Genomic DNA, 19,937 nt, shown 5'->3' on the forward strand with positions numbered 1-19,937 from the left:
TGGAGTCTAGACCCTGATTCCAATTTTCACAAATACATATCTGTTAATGATTTATTATGACTATCAGCTCCTGAGAGCTTATACTCGTTTCCCTATAGGTAGGCAACTCTCAGTTATTTGCTCTGGAGACATAGCATTGATATGACTCATCTAAAATTGTGATTAATCCCAAATCACAAATATGTGACTTCATAAGTATAATTTTGCTAACAAGTTAATGTTCCTAATTAAATGTTACATTTAAGCAAATATTAGAATAATTAATGAAACTAACCATAGTAAGGGGAAACATACCTGGCCTTATCTTTTGGACATCAATAATTCACAATATTAATGAGCCCCAAAAGACCTATCAAGAATTGATTGAACTCATGACCCTGTAGGCTGTTGTCATCTAAATATCATGAAGGGCAGCAAATATTGAACCCAAACTATTGGTCTGTAACAGAAGTCCCAGTCTGAATTAGCCTGTCATGAGAAGTACAGAATGAGTCTGGCAAATCTACTTTCAATCAGACTCAATTTTTATAGTGCTCTGAAAAAGTCCTGGCTAGAGATGCAATGATAGAACACTGAGCAAAACCTTCATCCCGTTCTTGATTGGAGAAGTGGCAGTTTGAAAGCATGACTGCTGTAACAAGGTAATACAGACAAGCTGATGGATTATCTGAAAGATACATGGTAAATAGGATTATTTCTCTTAATGTAATATCAGTGTTTGTTGTACTACCAATTCCACGGTGGCCAGATTTTTAAAAATTAGCTGAAAACTAATATATGAAATTCATAAATAATCACAGCATTGTTACAAAAACATGCTTTATAGTTGCAAAATGACTCCTTGGGAGAAATAATTTACATGTTGAGCATATTTACTAACACCAGGACATTTTAACTCTTACTGTGAGTGGGTTTTCATTCACCCTTTTTTCGTTTACTTTTTGTCTGAACTCAGAGTGATGAATTCACAGATGGCTATTTCAATTACAACTTCATATCTGAGGCATCAAATCTCAGTTATTGTAATTTTGAATACAGTTGATGTAGACTTTACTATTATATAAATAAAAGGAAGGTTGAAAGATTTATTTGAAATTCATAATAGTAATAGTAGTATGCATTTTATACTTAGGTTTCCTTGAAATAAGCAGATAAAATCCTTCCAAAAGAGTAAGTTACTCCTAACGTATAAATGAACACTTCAGGAATGATATAAATTCTTAAAAATATCACTTAATGAATTATTGCTCCTATATTAGTGACATCGCAGCACTGTTAGATGTAGCTTGTTTTGCAGAGATCCCTTTTAGATTCAAGAAATGTCTTTTTCTTGGTAAGATCTGGTTTGCTGGCTTGTAAATTCTCCTTATCTTTGCTTTTTGAAAATCTTTAGCAGATGGCTATTTGCTACATCAGACTTGAAATAAGTTTTTACCAATCTGCCAAAATATTTATCAAATGTCTATACTTGTTCATTTTTGCATGAATCAACAAAGTTCAAACTAAAAATCAGTAAAAACATGGGGAAGCTTAATTAGGGCCTAAGGCTGAGAAAGAAAATGTGTTTGAGTAAACTATATGTTTGACTTCTGTATTACGTGTTCACTTTACATTTAAAGAAATTAATCAAAAGAAAAATAACCCCTCAAATTGGAAACAAGTGAAAGTAAATGAACCTAAACAGTATGACATTTATCCACCCAAGATGGAAATATTCCAAGTGACTTTCGAGCACAGTACTCTGCCTGTACTTCCATAGTTGGATGTTCTAAAGACAAGACTCTAAAGAAATCTGAAACTTTACTCAGGACTTTTATTATTAGTAACACAATTATGGTATTGTAGTTTTGAAACATTTACACATAGGAGGATTAAGTAAATAACTGAAGATGTTAATGTTAAAAATAGAAAACTAGAGAAAAGTTTATACATTTATATTTACAAAAACTTAAAATTTGTATTTTTAAATTCCCTCTTCCATGGTTCAGATTAGTTTTAAAAAGCTAATGAAGAGAATTTAAGATATTTCCAGTATTCTCCAAAACTGTCATCACTTTAAAAATAATAAATGCTTTTAGATAACGTATATTAATTGCAGTTCTCTCTACATTCTTTGCAGTTTTGTTTTATAACATGAGTCTGGATGTGAACAGAAAGGCAGAGACTCCATCGAGATTTTACTTTTCTTCTAATGGAACTTCTGATGTGATTACAGGAAGCATGAAAGTATCAAGCGCAGTTGCTAACTGTAGAACACATCAAGCGTTTATGCGGGTAATGTAAACTAGTTTTTATTAATGAATACGTAAACTTCAATATTATAGGTAGAGTAAAAACTTTAGTGAATTGGTATCTTTTTATAAAATGTGGTTAAAAGCAGGTGTTTTCCCCCGCTGAACTAACTGACCTATTGTTCCAGAGTCAAAACGTTAGACAACCTGCGAGCTAGATAAAGTCCACTTTTTGCATCTTCTTTATTTCACATTTATTATATTTACTACATCACTATTTTTAAGGAATTGCCTTTTCCTTTCAATTGCAATTTTCTTATTCCTGTTTATACACTTGCCTAGAAATGGACATATTGAACAGCTTTGCTGTGACTCCAATCTATTCCTGGGTAGGGTTTTCCTTTTTGGGGAGGAGCAAGAGGTGGAAGGAGGGGAAGTGCCAGAGAAAGTTAAGAGGTGGGGAAGTTGGTTTGTTTTTCATGTGCCTCTAAGGAAGCAGAATCTGACATGACTGCTTTTGGATTTTGCCTTTGTCTCCATGCCAGCATTGTTGTGATGTCAGTGGGAACTTGCACAGTTGCAGTGTGGTAGGGATTATCTGTGGGCCAGGGCGATGGCTCTCACGATGGTTTGGGGTCTCTCCTGCCAAAGCATAGCCAATTTCATGTTTCTTTTATTAAAACACTCATTCCCAGACTGATCACGTACCTTGCTTTGGTCAAATTTTATCATATGAAGTAGTGCCAAGTCTTTTTCATCAGGGAATGGTGTACTTCATCAGAAAAAAAAAAAAAGCCAAACAATTTCCAGGAGCCCTGCTGGGGATTTCAAATAGTAGCCTCAGCTTAGAACTTAATTTTCCCTTAGATATTTATTCCAAGCAAATGCACTAACCCCTGTGCTCTTTCCTCATTTCCCTTAACAGTTTTTATTGTTGTACTGGAATAAAGCTATTAGCAGGTTGAGAGACAAAAGTATCAAATGGTATTAATGGAGCCATTGTTTATATGGTAAAGATTAAAGAGGTTCTTGTTTTTAAATCCTAACCTTTTACTTAGGTTAGTCAGTTTTGGAGACTAACTTTGAGACCATTTTAAAGGCAATAAAAGGGCCAACATTAGACATTCTCAAAGAAACATATTGTGTTGAATTTGAATAATTGGTAGTAAATTGATCTGATTTATTCAGACCTATGTTTCTTGGCATTGTTCCTATGAGTAAGTGTTCATCAAAATCGTATACTTTGTAATAAATTTGTGGTAGAAATGACAATTTAGCAGAGGTTTTTATGTTTGTTTCTTATATACTTGCAAATGTTACCATGGTATTGATAGCAGCAGGTTACAGCCATTGACTTTGGGCCATATTGTCAACGTCAATCAAAACACTTAGCTCTGAGATTGGTACATAGTAGGTTTAGAGAAAAAGTGACTTTCATCCAATGTTTTCTTTCCCCGTCCCAAATTACCTTGCTTTTGCTTGGGACTCTTTAAAATTCATACATAGAAAGACAAAAGGCTACAGCAACCCTCTCACCACATACCCAAGTAGGATGTAAGAACTACAGAAACCACTGAACCAACCTTGAGTTCTATCAAGGAGCTCTAGCTATTACTTAGGAAAGTACGGGAGTTTAATGAGTGTGTTCTCTGCCCCACCAGCCTGGTACCCAAGGCATTCGTAAACATTACAATACTGCTATACTTACACGGTATGAAAGAATAGAACAGCAACCTGAATTCTGCTGTCTTCCTAATAACAGAAGAAAAGAAGACAAGCAGTGGTCAGAATGCCTAGATTTTTCCTTTGTTCTATAGAACGTATCCAGTATCAGGAGTGTTTAATATACATATGCATTCTGCCTTTGTATCCCTAATAATGAAATGAGGTGATCCTTGTTAATTACGTACTCAGGCCTGCACACCCTGCCTCTCGGGGCTCTTTGCTTTCTAGTTAGGCACACTTTCCTGGTGTAGTTGCTCCCATTGGTTCTATCAGTTAAGCTCCACTTGCCCATCCACTCAGTTAATTCAATAGGTATTTTTTGAGTTACCTACATGTGTCAGGTTCTGTTTGAGACACTTGTGTAGATCAGCGAATAAAACATAAAAAGAATGCTGCATTCATAGAGCTTATAGTCTAGGGTGAGATGAACAATAACAAAAAAAGGTAAATTTTACAGTATTTTAGAAGAAGACATGAGTGATAGAAAAAGGAAAAAAGGCAGAATTCAAAAAATTATAGAGTTCTATGGAAGGAATGAAGTGTACAGTTTTAAATTGGGTGGTCAGAGTAGGCCTCATTCAGAAAGTGACATTTGAGTAAGGACTTGAAGTGAAGAAGTTACTGTGTAGATACCTAAGACAGTTGTTTTCACCTTTAGCATGTAACAGCATCACCTGAAAGACTTGGTAAAACAAATTGCTGAGCCCAAGCTAGAGTTCTCAATTCAGTAGGTCTTAGGCAAGGCCTTAGAATTTGCATTTATACAAAGTTCCCAGGTGATGCTAATGCTTTTGGCTTGGGAACCATACTTTGAGAACCCTTGATCTAGAGGGAGAACATTAAAGAAGAGCTAGGGAAAATATCTCAGGACAAGAATATGCCTTTTTGTTTTAAGGAATAATGGGGGAGGCAAGGATGGCTGGAAAAGTGAAATTGGAGTAGAGTAGTGGAAAAAGATCATATCAGACCTGTGACTTTCTCTGGATGAAATGAGGATCTATCACAGTTTTGAGCAGAGAGCGACATGATCTGACTTAGTAATGAAAAGGAATACTCCGCTATGTTGAGGCTAGACAGGGGACCAAAGATTGACAGGTAGAAGAAGAGATACAGCAATAACACAGGTGAGAGATGACTCCATTGAAGGTGTTGGCAGTGGACATGGTGAGAAATAGTTGAAGAAAGATCCTACACAATTCGCTGACAGATGAGACATCTGGCATTTGAGAAAGAGGTTCTGAGGGGACTCCAAGGTCTTTAGCCCAAGCAACTACAAGAATGTAGTTTTCATCAGTTGAGATAATATGCAAGGGAAATAACTTTTGGGTGGAAAATTCTGGAGTCGTGGATCTGCTGAATTGAGGAAACCTGTTTTGCTTTCAAGTGTAAATATTAAATACTTGTATATACTCATCTGGAGTTAAGGAGAGGCATAGGATTGGAAATATAGCTTAATGCATCTTTGGCGTATGGATGGTTTTTCAAGCCCTATGAGATGGCTGAGCAGCAGAGGAAGAAAAGAGGGTGAAGGTCGGTGTTCGGGGGTACTATGACCTGAAGAAGTTGGAGAGAAGAGAAAGCTTACAAAGGAGATAAGTAGGACCTGTCAGTAAAGTAAGGAAGAAAAGCAAGAGCCTGTGGCATCCTGGAAGCGAAATGAATAAAGCAGAGCACAGAGGAGGGCAAGACAATGTTTTCAGTGCTGCTGCTTGGTCAAATAAGATGAAGGCTAAGAACTAACCATTGGGTTTAGCAATGCGAAGGCTGTTGGTGATAGTGGCAACAGCATTTCACAGCAGTAGAAGGGAAAAAGGAGAGGAATTAGGAACAGAGTATAGATTTAAAGTTTTGATTTAACCGGACCAAAGAAATGGGGTTGGGAGTCAGTAGCTGACGTGAGAAGTGGAATGAAGGGTTTTTCTTTTAAGATAAGAGAAATAGCATGTTTTCATAATGATGGGTGTGTTCCAATAGAATAAAATATTTATGATATAAATGAGAGAATAGCTGGAGCAAAGTTCTTGAGTAGGCAAGAGGGGTGAGATTAAGTGTACAAATGAAAGGAATTAATTGTACAAATGAAAGGGATTGGTTCCAGATAGGCACATGCGTAGTTTATCTGTGTGTATGCTTGCAGGTGCTGGACAGATATGGTGTGGACTGTGGGAGTTCTCTTTTGGTTGCTTTAACATTCTCAGTGAAGTAAGAAGCAAAGTCATTAGCTTGAGTAGGGATGGGATAAGTGGTATTTGGAGTTTAAGATGTGGCGTAGTCTTCTGGGAGAACCAGAGAGTAAGGAAGTACAATATGATTGTAAAATGGCATTAGGGTCTAACTTTGTGGTCATAAAGTGAAATTAGTCAGATGGTTATGTGATTATGGCTTTTTCCAGTGTCATTTAACCTTATTGGTGAAAGTAGATGAAGAATAACATTTGACCAAGGTTGTCGTTTGCCAAATGAGTGAAGCAACCAAGGTGCCAGAGAGTCTAAGCGTGCAAGGGAGTGTTCACCAGGAAGTTCAAGCAGCATAAGGCAAAAAAGGACGTCAGGAGGGTGAGGGACAGGGGAAAAAGTTGAATTGAAGGTCCCAGTGGGATCAGCAAATTGTTGGAATTGAGTATTCAAGAGAATGAGCTGGAAAGATAAATACATGTAAAAGCCATTAAGGACCTAAACTTGAGGAAAAGATTGAATTTTGATTTTATTATCCTTGCTCACAATTCCTTGGTTACCTCATATAAATGAAAGTCTTGAAACCTGCTTTTATTTACAAAATCTGTCATTTCTCTGATGGTAGAGAATTTGGCTATTAAACCTAAATCCCATCATAAAAGTTTGGCTTTTATTAAATCCTTTTCTTTTTATCGCATATTCTCTAGTTTTACACATTGGATCTTCTTGAAATATAGGAGACATTATTAATAATCTAATAACCATCTATATCACTAGCATGTACATTTTTTGATATGTTATTTTTCTTAGACTATACGGTCATTTTCTGGTTGGTAAGCACATCAGTTTTCTCAGGTTTACTTAATCTACTCATAATTAAAGCAGTTATCACAATTGTTTTATATAAATGATCAAAATTTTTCCTCAAAAAATAGAAAAGAAGGCAAAAATTGTTTTTTTCTTTAAAAACTCCATTTTAGTTGCTCATAATCAAACCAAGTTTTCATTTTTTGCCATTGGAGCCATAAAATTATCAGATTTTACAAAAGCAGAATCTAGAATTTAGAGTTGAGAGTTCATTCAAGGTTTCAACATCACTTTTATTCAATATTATAAATATTTCTGGCACTACCCATTAAATAAATTATTTCACTACATGAGCACAGTAGTAAGATATGGGCCTATGTCTCAGTTCTCAAGTTGGGCATAAATACAAATTTCCATGTTTTATCTAATGAAATTCTCTTCTATTAGACATTACTTTTCCCTCTGAAAACATTTCCCCATCTGTGTAAGCACATGAAAATGCACCTTTGTCTTTGGTGTATTCAAATACACAACTTTGTTAGATCTTAGAGACTTCTTAGGACAAAATTTTAAGACGAGAGATAATTTTGAGGCTATTTGGTTTAGAGAAACCCAACAACAAATGGCAGCAATTTTTGGAAATATCGAAGCAGCTATGGTAGTGACATGCCTTAAGGTTCTCATAGATGATATTTCTTCATTGAACTTGGAGTCTCTGCATCAAAATATTCACTGATGTTTGAGAAGAGAAAAAGGGTGTTATGCTTGGATAACAAATGAAGTAACAGGATTCCCTGCCTGCCTACACTATATCCAATAATAGCTAAAGAGATCTAGCTTAGTCATCAAACCGGGATGTCTGTCGGTATCCTGAAATTCGACGAGCTCAGTGGCTTTAGCATGTTGTAAAATCATGAAATCAATCTGCCTACCTATTTAGTAAATTAGTTCATTCTTTTTTCCCTTGGTTTCTCTAATTTCTGGATTTGGGGTTTTTGAAAAAAAGGAATTTATTTTGTTATATAGGTCTTTAGGTGACTTCTAAAATCCATCTTTTTCAATAATAACTTCAAGAAAGTGTGTATTTGATTGGTAATTTGATTGTTAAATGTATTATATATTTGTTTACGTAAGTACATAGTTTAATGAAGTGTCATTTGCTTCAAAGCAGTTATATTTTAACTATAGCACACTATGGATCCATATATGCATACATTCTGCTGAAAATCTAAGTGCAAGCAAACTATATAACTATACTGATATGGTATTCTAGAGTGAGTTGGTTATTTCAACATACGTTAATTTGTGTTAGTATCCTGCCTTCAAAGACTTTGCAATCTATCTTTTGCATGTTTGTATTTCTTAGAATGAACACAACTCATTACAGAAGACAGTGAGCCAATCAATATTTAATAAATTTATGGATGATGTGTTCTCAGTGCCACTTAAAGAATTCTATGAAAGAAAATCTGGGAATGTTCAATTAGTATAATGGGTAGGATACCTGTCTTGGAGTGTTATCTTTCTCAGAAAATTGTAGTACCAGATATTTGATAGTTCTTTACCTTCTAAACCAAGCATATTAGATAAAGTAACTATAATTACACACGGTTTTGCTGGCTTAGGTTTTAATCTATGCTTCAGTCTTGCCTTCTTCCTCCCCAAGCCAATTCCCCCATTGGGGCATTTCATATTAGAGGGGCATTTCAAAAACTCAAATCTGATCATATTCCTTGTTTAAAATTCTTCTGTTTAAGAACCTTCCCATCCCCTTTCAAGTATAGATTAGTGACCCTTCTTCTATATTTGCGGTATGCATATATCAGGATGTTCATCCCCCACACTGTATGTGTGGATTTATGGGTTATAGACTGTGAGTAGATAATGACTTTCAGTTTTATGTCCCCAGAGCCTGCCTTGTACACAGTAGGTCCATGAATAGATATCTTTAAATATTTATACTTCAATATCACTTTTATTTAATATTATAAATATTTCTGGCCCCACCCATTAAATAAATTCTTTCACTACATGAGCACAGTAGTAGGATATGGGCCTGTGTCTCATTTCTCAAGTTGGCTATAAATACAAATTTCCATGAAAGTCAAACAAAAAGGTAGACTTTGTATAATTTCAGGCATGTGCTAATTTACATACTGTGGGTGCCCTATTTTATGTAATAGTCCATAAAAATGTAGCATGCAATCTTCATTACTTTTAATATAGATAGCAAATGCCCATTCAAATCAAAAATTTTAAGCAAATCTACTTTTTTCTTCTAAACTGCTTAATTAGTCACTTTAGATATTTTTAATATAGCTTTTGTCCTTAGGTGGAGCTGTTAAAGTTAAATAAGTGTGAATATCTGTCAAACACAGTTCTTGTAAGAGTGCATGTATACTTTATATATTGTGAGAAAAGCATAATTAATAGCTAATTAGGATAATGAAAGTAATATACACCAGCTGTAGAGAAGACCTTGTGGAAAATTAGTATGAATTAGATAACATGTGATTTGGTCAAAGCAAGCTTGTTGAGAAGAATTAAAACAGTGGACATGTGGAGGGACAATCAGTGGCTGTCTAGCTCCTACACCTAGGGAATAGTTTAATCAAGTTTGCTATTGTAATACTCGGCTTCAAGCTGTTCTGTTTTCACAAGTTGATAACTTGGGATTTGGGCCTTGATTTGCAGCATTTGTAGATGGTCAAGGTTTTGTATTGAGATGATCACTTATCAAGTAATTTAATAAAATCATCTTGATATATACGATTGCAAAACTGAGAGATCTTGAGTACTCCAATTCATACTCCAAATCTTCCAGGTACCACTTAATGAATACAAGTCTAATATTTGTTATATAACTCATTTTCTACTTAATGTTCATTGGCTGGCACTAGTCTAATTTTCATTTTTCTGATTCCTTCCAAATGTTCACCAGAATTTCTTATAAGAAGCTGAAGTTCAATAATTCCTTGATTAGCTTATCTAGCTACATTTCGAAGCGACGTACACATAATAGTTATAATGTCTAACATCTATTGAGACCCTAATAAGTGCCAGGCATAGTGCTAAGTGTTTTGTGTATATTAAACCATTGAATCCTCACAAAAACAAGCTGTAGATATCACCATCATCATTATCATTATTCCCATTTTCAGATGAGGTACCTTGAGCCACAGACAGATTTAAGTAATTTGCCTAAGGTTACATAGATAATAAGTGATGGACCTGAGATCTGAACCCCAGTATTCTGCCTCCAGACCACTTGCCTTTCACCACTGCATACATATATTGATAATATCATAAATGATGAGAAAAGAAGAAAAAAACTACATTTAAAAAGAATTACATAAAGACAGAATAGATGTAGTCTTTCGTGTGATATGTATTTTACTTCATTGATATCAAAAGTTATAGATGTAAGTAGCACAGCAATACACTCTATGATAGATTTTTTTTATCCATTAGGGATTACTAATTTATGAACTTTGGAAATAATCCGTTCTTTTTTACCTTTACACAGTACTGTTTAAGCCATATCCCAATCCTGAGGTATCTAAGATAGAAACCTGGGCCACTGACGTTACTCACTAGGAGGTCTGTCAATTATAACTAAAAATTAGTAAGATTAAATTTAAAAGAATGTCATACAGAGCATAACGTATTCCAAATGGGCTACGATTTCTGTGTAATTGATAGATAAATCCAAAAATCCCTTCTTTGTGAAGAGTAAAAGCATAATAAACCTAGAAAAAATGTTATATAATAACTAGCAAAAGACTCAGTAAAGTGAATAGGATAAAGATTAAATATATGAAACAAGTTACTTTCCCAAATACCATTCAAAACCTGTTAGAAAATATAATTGGAAAAGGTCCATAAAGAATAGCAAAAAAAAAAGATGTTTCATAATAAACATGAAGTCAAATGAATCAAATTATATCAAAATGTTGCTGAGAGATCTAAAAATTTGAATAAATTGAGAGAAGATAATATTTCTATAAGTGTATTACAGGGAAATGTTAAAGAGAATAAAGTATTCATTGGCACTTGGAAATGATATACAAAGAGTTTTATAATAGAAAATATTTAAGTCATAATGTCAAGTTATTAAAAGTATGTGTAAGAAATACCATGGATGAAAATATACCCAAATATAGACCCTTATAACTACTATTGGATGGTTATAGTTTTTCATATTTTATACTATTTTTGTTTTTCCTAATGAACATGAATACTTTTGTAATATGAGAAAATATATACAACCTTTTTTTAGCAATTTGGATGAAAAGGTAAGGCTTTTCTTTTGACTTCTATGTGTTGTGTTCGGCCTTATGCAGAAAAAGAGCTCTCTCTCTTTTAATTTATATGCTTATTTTTATTAGTAATTCATATGGTTTTAAATTTCCTTAGAAAGATGTGCGAGACATCCTCACACCGATTCAGATTGAAGCTGCTTACCACCTTGGGCATCATGTCATCAGTAAACGAAGTACAGAGGAATTCCCACCACTTCAGCCAATTCTTCAGCAGAAGAACAAAAAAGACATAATTCAAAAAACAGTAGGAATATTTTCCTTTATTCAAAAATTATGCAATGTGTAACCAAAGAATTGTTTTTTGAAATATTGCATGATTCTAGGGAAACGAACTCTGATTTTTTAAAATTTTATGAATTTAAATTTTATAAAAGATTTATGGTATGTCTTGGTTTTCATTTTCTTTATTTTTTGTATTTCTTTTAGGATATTGAACTGAATATTTAAAAATATGCATTTAGTCATAGCAGTGGTTTCCCATATACATAAAATGTTCATTTTCTCTTCTTGATGCCTTGCCAGTGAAGAAAATAAATTACTAGAGAGCATTCATAATGGAAGTGAGTTGCGTTCATGAGTTAGTTATTCAGTGTCATCATATGTGTTCAGTTTATCTTTCTCTTTCTCATTTTCTGTCTCTTCTCTCTCATTTTGTCTCCCTCTCACTTACCCCACCCACAGATTCACTCATGTCTCATTAGTCAAATTCCTTTGCTGGGTTTTACTCATTTATAAACATGTATTTAGGTTGCACAAAAATTTCTCTTCTAAAATTTAACTGTGTGCTTTCCAGCCACATCCCAGGACCAATTGCATTTTGAGATGGCCCTGCATTCTAACCAGTAAACTGCTTTTTCTAATTTATCCCAAAATATATCAATTTCACCAACAGCGCTTCTTATCGGGAGTCCAGTTGTTCAGACCTTTTCTGTCCAACAACACAAAGACATAGTCAGCAAGATGTTTTGGGTTATGGTAAAAGCATTCATTATTAAAATGTGCACCAATGGCACACAAAATGTGACAGATGAAAGGGACATTTAAAGATCTAGTTCGTATCTTGTCCCGAAAAAATTGCCAAGTCACTTTAAGATACTTGAGCTTACATCACCATTGTCTAGTCTACAATATTAGATCGAATGAAGATAATAACTAAAAACCTAATTTTCTTTATACTCATATCTGAAAATATTTCTGGAAGTCAGTTTTTTTTCACTCTTCCATTGAACTTCACCTTGCAACATCAACCAATTTTAAATGTATCATTAAGTATACGAACCAGAATCTTAGCAATTTGTAGCTATACTAGAATAATTCACATTTTGATTCTTAGAATGACCTGTGTTACAAGAGTGGTAGGAAAAAAATCCCTATTTACCGAATGATTTAGAGAAAGATTTGTGCTTTCCTTCTGCTCCCAGATACAGGCCGTCTGCGGTCTGACCCGCTCTTCGGCAGCGCTCTCATCCTTTCCTGTTTCATGTACCTGGCTCCTGTTACCTTTCTTGTTTGCCTCTCTCCTTCATTCACCTATGCCTCTTGTTTTTCCTTTTCCTCTCTCCATTTTTTCTTTGTCCACCTTATAACTTGGGTCGTCCCATGTCTCTTGTATCTCTGGGTCCTATTAAAATGCTCAGAGTTAAATAAATCTGGAACCTCTCTGACAGGCTATCATTTAATTTTGTTTAGGGTGTTCGCAAAGTGAAATTTCTAAATTTCTACATTTGGTTATTTTCAAAAAATTTAAAATCACTGTCTCACCACTTGTAAAATTAAGTGCCATGCTTATGTGTAATAGGTAGAGTCACACTGTAGCACCAAAAAATTTGAGGAACTCGACAAAGAACACCTTAGCAAAACAGGTTTTAAGCATTTAACATAGATTACTACCGCAATTCGATTAAACTTTTTTTCCACAAGTGTTATGAAAGAAAAAAATTTTTTCACCTAACAAATTTACTTATTGGAAGAACTTAGTCCTTTTAGCCCTGCAATTATTTGTCATTTAAGTCTACTAACTCTCACACTGAACTCTTTAAGAAGAGATTAAATAAGGAGTTATCTGATTTATTAATTTTATTCTTATGTATCATAGATGTTGCATTTTTTAAAAATCATAGAAATATACCAACCAATTGAACTAAAATAAAAATTCTGTTATATTTTATTTTCAGATCAACTTTGCAAGGTTTTGTGCCCATGAAAATTGTTCTGCTGACTTACAGATTTCTGCAAAATTTGAAATTTTGAGGTAAGTACAAGTTACTTATCAAGATTGTGTAATAGGCGTGTGCATGTGCATTCTAAAAAGAAAAGGGCTAAGAACTCATCCTTGGGGGTTAGCGGCATTTAAAGAACTGAGAAAGAACAATATGTTGCTAAGAGTAAGTGATCTACACATCATTCACATGAGTACACACCCAAAGATTGCGCTTTTTGAAAGAATGAGAATAGGTGAGCACCAAGACTTTATGAAGCACGATGTAATCTTTTATTGATAACTCAGAAGATATTTCAGGATTTAATCATGCCCTAGGTCATCATCATTATAATTGTAGTTGTGTTTTAGACATTAGTCAGTGCCTCTTAATAGAGTTTTGATGGCAAAATGAGTTAATCTTCACTACATAATGGTTAGTTTTTATCTATAATTCAGACTGAAATAGAAAACAAATTTATATGACACATTCGAAATGGAATAAACCATCTTCTAAATTCATAGATGTGGAAACACTAAAAAGAAAACAGACGTAATGTGCTTAGAATAGCACCTAGCACGTAGTGAAAACTAGATAAATGTTGATCACTGTTACTATTTTACAATGGGAAATAAACCACTGGAAGTTTGTCATGTCTAGATCCCTTATATTAAAATTGTTTTACACATCTGAGGGAAGATATAAAAATGAGGACCAGAGAGAGAGAGAATCCACACTTCAGGTTGAGGGCTGACTGTGCTTGGGAAGTGAAGGAGGTGAAGGGGAGGCATCAGTGACAGGGCAGGAGAATGGGAAACTGTTTTGAGGAGGTAAGACTGTAAAGGAAGCACGTTTAAATTAGGGCATGTTGAATTCTGTGGGACTTCTATATGAAAATCTAGTTCAGGATTATATGGAAACCCTCTACACATTGTGACTTGTGAGAACGCTTGGGATGGGGGAGGTGAAATGTGCATTTCATAGAGAAAAGAACTAAAGAACAATGCCATGGGGACGATTTTATTTAAAGAGCTTAGAAAGAATAGGGGAGTCCCTTTGGAGACTAAAAAGAACTAAGAGGAAAACCAAGTCCACTGTAAAGTAGACAATGGAGAATATAAAAAGAGGAGCTTAATATTGTAAAATTTTGTAGAGAGATCAGATAGCATAATGACTGAGAAAGGTCATGGGAGCTGGCATTTAAAATGTGACTTGTGGGTAAAATAAAAAGATGTTACTGGCAAATTTTAGTTCAGTAGCAGCTGAATAACAGGGTCAGTGATTAAGGGGAGAGAATATACTGGGAATAGTAGATTCAACTGAAGAATTTTTATGTTTATCACATGCTGTTATTTGTTTAATAATGCAAAGACAGGGAAAAGAATAAATTGGAAAGAAAAATTTTCTACTTAAATCCATGGAGCACTTTTCGTCCCTATTTGAACTCTCCTCTGAAGCATGTGACAGCTGTCGACTTCCTCTTTTGAATGTCTTTTGCTTTAATTTTCATCCTACTCCCTTCTTCCACTTCTCTAGCCCCTTTTTCAATTGTTTTGGAGGATCCTTAAAATGGTTCTCTCTCACCTGTTTCTCACACTCCCATATTTTCCCTGGATAATCTCACCCACAACCATGACCTCGTCTGCACTGCTTACACTGCCAAAGCCCAAATCAGTATCTTTGAGTTCCATACCCACACATCCAGTTTTCCATTGGACATGTCCTCTTGGGCACCCAGTCACTGTCCACCAATGACACACGATTAGTTACCAAAACCAACAACCTAAAGTTCAATCTGTGATTTCTTCTGACATCCAATAAGTTACTAAGTCCTATGATACTCCCACTTAAATATATTTTTTTATCCATCCTCATTCTCTATCTCTACCACTATTGCACCCAACCAGGCGCTCACTATCCTACCTAGATCACCAAGGTTTACCTCTTTCTGGGCTACTAGCTTCTTCTTTTGCATTATTCTAATTCCTCTACCATGATATTTACAAAAAGAACTTTCTAACATACACATCTGATAATGGTACTTCAGTGGCTCATTATAACCTTAAACTCTAAACTCCTTAGTATTCTTTCTCACCAATTTCCTGAGACTTTTTGACCATTCATGGAAGACTACTTATAGCTGCTTGGCCATACCATGCTCTCTTGAGCCTCTATCTATTCACTTTTCCCACTTGTCTACCTGATTCACATTTACCTTGTAAATCACAGCTGTTTCCTAGGTGAAGTTCCCATTTTCTCCATTAAAATTAAGTCCTTGTGTGTTCCTGGTCCCACTGTACTTGCACTCATCACCATCCTGTAAGCTGCTTCACTCTTGTTTGCACAATGCCTAAAACAATATCTGGAACACTGTGGGTGACTAATAAATGTTTGCTGTGAATGGAACAAGGTTCTAAAGGAAACAGCATATAATGGGATCAGACTCAGATGGAGGAGTTAGCCTTAAAAAGAAATTAAGATTTTTCCTTACCTTGAGCTAACCAACTATGAAAAGATGCTTAACATTGATTAAGAAATCTCCGTGTAAAAAAATAAAATGTACAGAATTCACAGATGGACAAGATAAAAAAAAAGTAGGTTCGTATATTAAAAGTGAGGGCCTTTAGGATGGTTCTGGGAACTTGAAAGGCATGGGGAAAGATTCAAAATAGCTGTTATGATAAATGGAATAGAAAGGCAACTAGGAATGAATAAAATGGTTGACTAACAGTGTTGAGTACCCTGCTGAGGTGGGATCACATATGGCAGAGAATAAATTAATTCTTTCCACTTAGGCAATGCCAGTATAGCCTTGAGCATCCACAATCGAGGGCCAAGAAGCTCTAACCTATTTGATTGATAATTGGACTTTATACTTATCCAGATTGGCTGCTCAGGTAGTCCAAAGATGGTGACTACTAACTACTTTGTATCCTAGCATGTCATGTGGCACCTTTGTTGATTTATTAGCTGAAAAATTTATAACCTTTCCATGCATGTATTTATTTTCTTCATAAATCGCTTAGTTTTCTTGGTATTTTTGCTGTCACAGGCCTTTGATAAGAAGAGTTGTATGTGGGGAAAGCTTATCTAAGCTACAAATAAGTAGTATTTTCATTATTTTAAATCTTAAATCCTACCGTCACCTTTGTCATCTTTCATTGCAATCCCTCTGGCCTATGAGAAATTGGTACATTGAAATTTATATGAAAATATTACTAAGAATTCTTTTCCTGAAGAAAAATACAACTTATTGAAGGAAATATGGAATTATTAATTTAGCCAAATTATTAGTTTTTCTTAATTACATAGTTCTTACAAGATATTGTCTACTTAGCATTTTTAATTTGAAGTGATATTTCTTGTCATCTAACTGTCAAGTCCATTATGATTTTTAAATGGCAGGCAACAGAGGATAAGGTAGTGTTGTGGCCTTTGAGTTATCTTCATGAGAATCACCTGGAATGCTTAATAGAAATAGATTCCTAGGCTCAGGACTTATCCAAATCAGAATCTCTGGGGACCAGGCCAGAAATGTTCATTGTTAATAGGGTTCCAAATGGTTCGTTCACATTAAAATCTGAAAACCGGTGTGTTGGCAATTGTGTTTAGATTTGAAGTCCAACTAACCTGGTTCAAGTTTTGTATCTACCATTTACAAGCCGAATGACCTTTTTAGAGAAGGCTTTAACATCTGTAAACCTCTATCCTCATTGATAAGGAGGTAAAATAGTACCTACTCTGTGAAAGATTGTTTTAAAGATAAAACGCAATAGTGCAGGCCATCTGCATAGCACAAAACATAGTAAAAGTTGATAAAAGTTGTTATTTTTGATACATTATGGTTGGGGTATTTATAAATCATGATAAAACAAAGTATTAGTTTGAAATATTGCCAGTGAATTCTAAACATTTTCTGCATATGTACTGTTATTTGTCCAGAGTTTGTCTCTATTTCTCAAAAAAATGTTGCTGACTATGAATGGGTCAGTAGTTTTCAGTTTTATAAGATTTACAGTGGCATGAATGCCAGCGTAAAGTGTAAGCCCTACATCTTTTGCATGTTATACAAGTTATAGGTGATTTCTACTTGGTAAATAACTTATTTGCAGAATTATCAAATGAAAACTATTCTAATCAATTTTTTAGGCCCACAGTGAAAGATTCTCACAAATTGCTTTGCATTTTTAGTAAATTATACTTTATCAGACAAATACATGCCTCTCTCACAAAGATGTCCTCTCTCCCTTCTCAGTAATAGTAGACAAATTGTGTCCACATGTTCTCTGCATTCTCCCACGCATAACTCCACTAACACTCATGGTAGGCTCCAGAGCTACAAAACCTGCTTTAGGTAAATGTATTTACTCAGTAAAGAATATGAGTTTCCGAAGACTGCAATAATAGACTGCTAACAGCAGACTAAACACTGCTTATGCACTCTGTCTCATGTTTTCATTAAGTTGAGGCTTCATCCTGAATGTCTATACTCTCAGGAAAATAAATCACATTCAAATGGACTTACACAACAAAATGACGAATAACAAATATTTTATTAAGATTACAAATAGTCATCACATAGACAGTTTGAAATCTAGTCTTTCCTATAGATTCTGATATAAGTGATGCTACTTCTATTCAGTTACGCTTCCAGGGTAAGTGGTGTAGGCTTTTCCTGAACAGTTATTTTCATATCAGTTAAGAATGCCTTTAACTGCAAGTAACAGAATACCTGACTAATAGTGACTTAAATAATAAAGGCATTTAATTATTTTCATACTATGCTATCTGGAGGAGATGGTTACAGGTTTAATGAGCAGCTACCAAATCAGGGCATTCATAGTTATTTTTCAGTTTTCTTGGCTTTCCTCTTATGGTCACCAGAAGGCCGCAGCAGCACCAAGTTTCCCAGCAAGAAAAGGGAGAAGAGCAAAATTCTTTTTGAAGCCACCTTTCCAGGAAGGGCAGTGCCTTAGTAGATTTCTTATTCTGATTAACCAGACCTGCTCAGCCCTGAACCCCTCATGGTTGAAAGAGAATGGAGTCATCAGTATCATATCAGTATCATATTAGAGCGATCATAATTCATTCCCTGAAGCTGAACTAGGGGGCTTATCTTCTGCAGTATCAAGGGAATGCTGCCTACTTCCTGAGTAATCCAGTATTCTGTTAGTAGCTAAGAAGGGAAGTTACTGTTGGGTAGACAGTGAGCAATATGCAACATCTAACACTATACTGATAGTCCCCAAAGAGCTAGTCTAACAAAATTGTCCATTTTTAAAGTGGAGGTAGTAGGAATATATGCCTCATTGATCTCTCAGAGTTTGGGGAGGATGGATTATATACCTAATACGCTAAAACATACTAATTCCTAATTTAGTCTTTCAATCTTCCACTGTATTCCTCTAGACTTCAAAGAGTTCGTTTTTGTTCAATAAAATCTTAAATATCAGGTAACTAATGTATTTCAGTAGACAAAAAATTTCCAGCATTTTTTCCTTGAAGTCAGTGGTAAAAATACATATACATACATACATCATACATACATACATAAAACAAAATTTTACTTGGGCCTATAAGCCATTTGCTGCAAGCTATGTTTTGTCAAATAACTGACTCATGTACCTTGAGACAGGTACATACCAGTTTATACCATATTTTGTTCTAGTATGTTGATTAAAAACAAATTAGCTACGAAGCACTAATTCATTTTATTGGGGCAAAGTGCATTCATTATACTAAGACCTGGAGAGCATTTCTCGCAAAATAAAATATCAGTCATTCAGGACAAACATAGAGCCTTGTTGCTGAAATACATCTTTTTCCTATTTTGCTTCTTTCACTTGTTATGATTCTGTATGTACAAAGTACCTTGATTTGTTTAAATTACATGGATTCTAGGCTGCTTTGTAAATTTCAAGTCTGCATTATGCATGTTTTAATGAAGAATGAACTATGATTCCTGGGAAAAGCTGGTTTAGCCTCGTCGCACTTCCAGATGTGCACCCGGTCCTTTATTATGTCTCCCATAAAAAGCTGGTGGGTGTCTTTCCAACGGCACTTTGTTAATGAATCAAGATACAATAAGATGTATATATGAAAAAGTAGTATCGTAATTATGGTAATGTGGCAAAATAGCTTAAAAATGAAAAATAAACCAGGAGTCTAGCTGCTGAAATGCGAATATTGTGTTTCTCTTTAATTTGCTGTTGTCTTGGAACCTAGCTGTTTATGCAGTGCTTTCACCTTCTGTTGCTTGTCTAAGTGCCAGCTTCTTTCCCAAAGGTGTTCAGTGACTAATGCTTTGGTTACAAGCCAGAATATTTTATAAATGTCTATTTCTAGGCAGCCCTTCTACAAGTCTTAATTAAACTTTAATGTCAAGCTGAAGTTTACTTTTAGAAGCTCCTAGGTTCCTTTAGTTGTAACATGATAATAGAACAGTAGGGGGAATGTAGGACAGCCATGTTTCCACACATT

At 34.8% G+C, this 19,937-nt stretch overlaps 1 protein-coding gene across 1 annotated transcript in view; it reads left to right on the top strand.

Moving 5' to 3' along the window:
- The window catches only part of ITGA4 (integrin subunit alpha 4), a 73,014-nt gene that overhangs the window by 38,430 nt on the left and 14,647 nt on the right, over positions 1–19,937 (top strand). The window contains exons 15-17 of the mRNA XM_039855247.1: positions 2,120–2,274; positions 11,354–11,503; positions 13,434–13,510. Of these exons, the coding sequence (XP_039711181.1) occupies positions 2,120–2,274; positions 11,354–11,503; positions 13,434–13,510 (382 nt within the window). The remainder of the gene's footprint in view (positions 1–2,119; positions 2,275–11,353; positions 11,504–13,433; positions 13,511–19,937) is intronic.

This window comes from Pteropus medius, unplaced genomic scaffold (assembly GCF_902729225.1).
Source record: "Pteropus medius unplaced genomic scaffold, Ma_sr-lr_union100, whole genome shotgun sequence".
Classification (NCBI taxonomy): Eukaryota; Metazoa; Chordata; class Mammalia; order Chiroptera; family Pteropodidae; genus Pteropus; species Pteropus medius.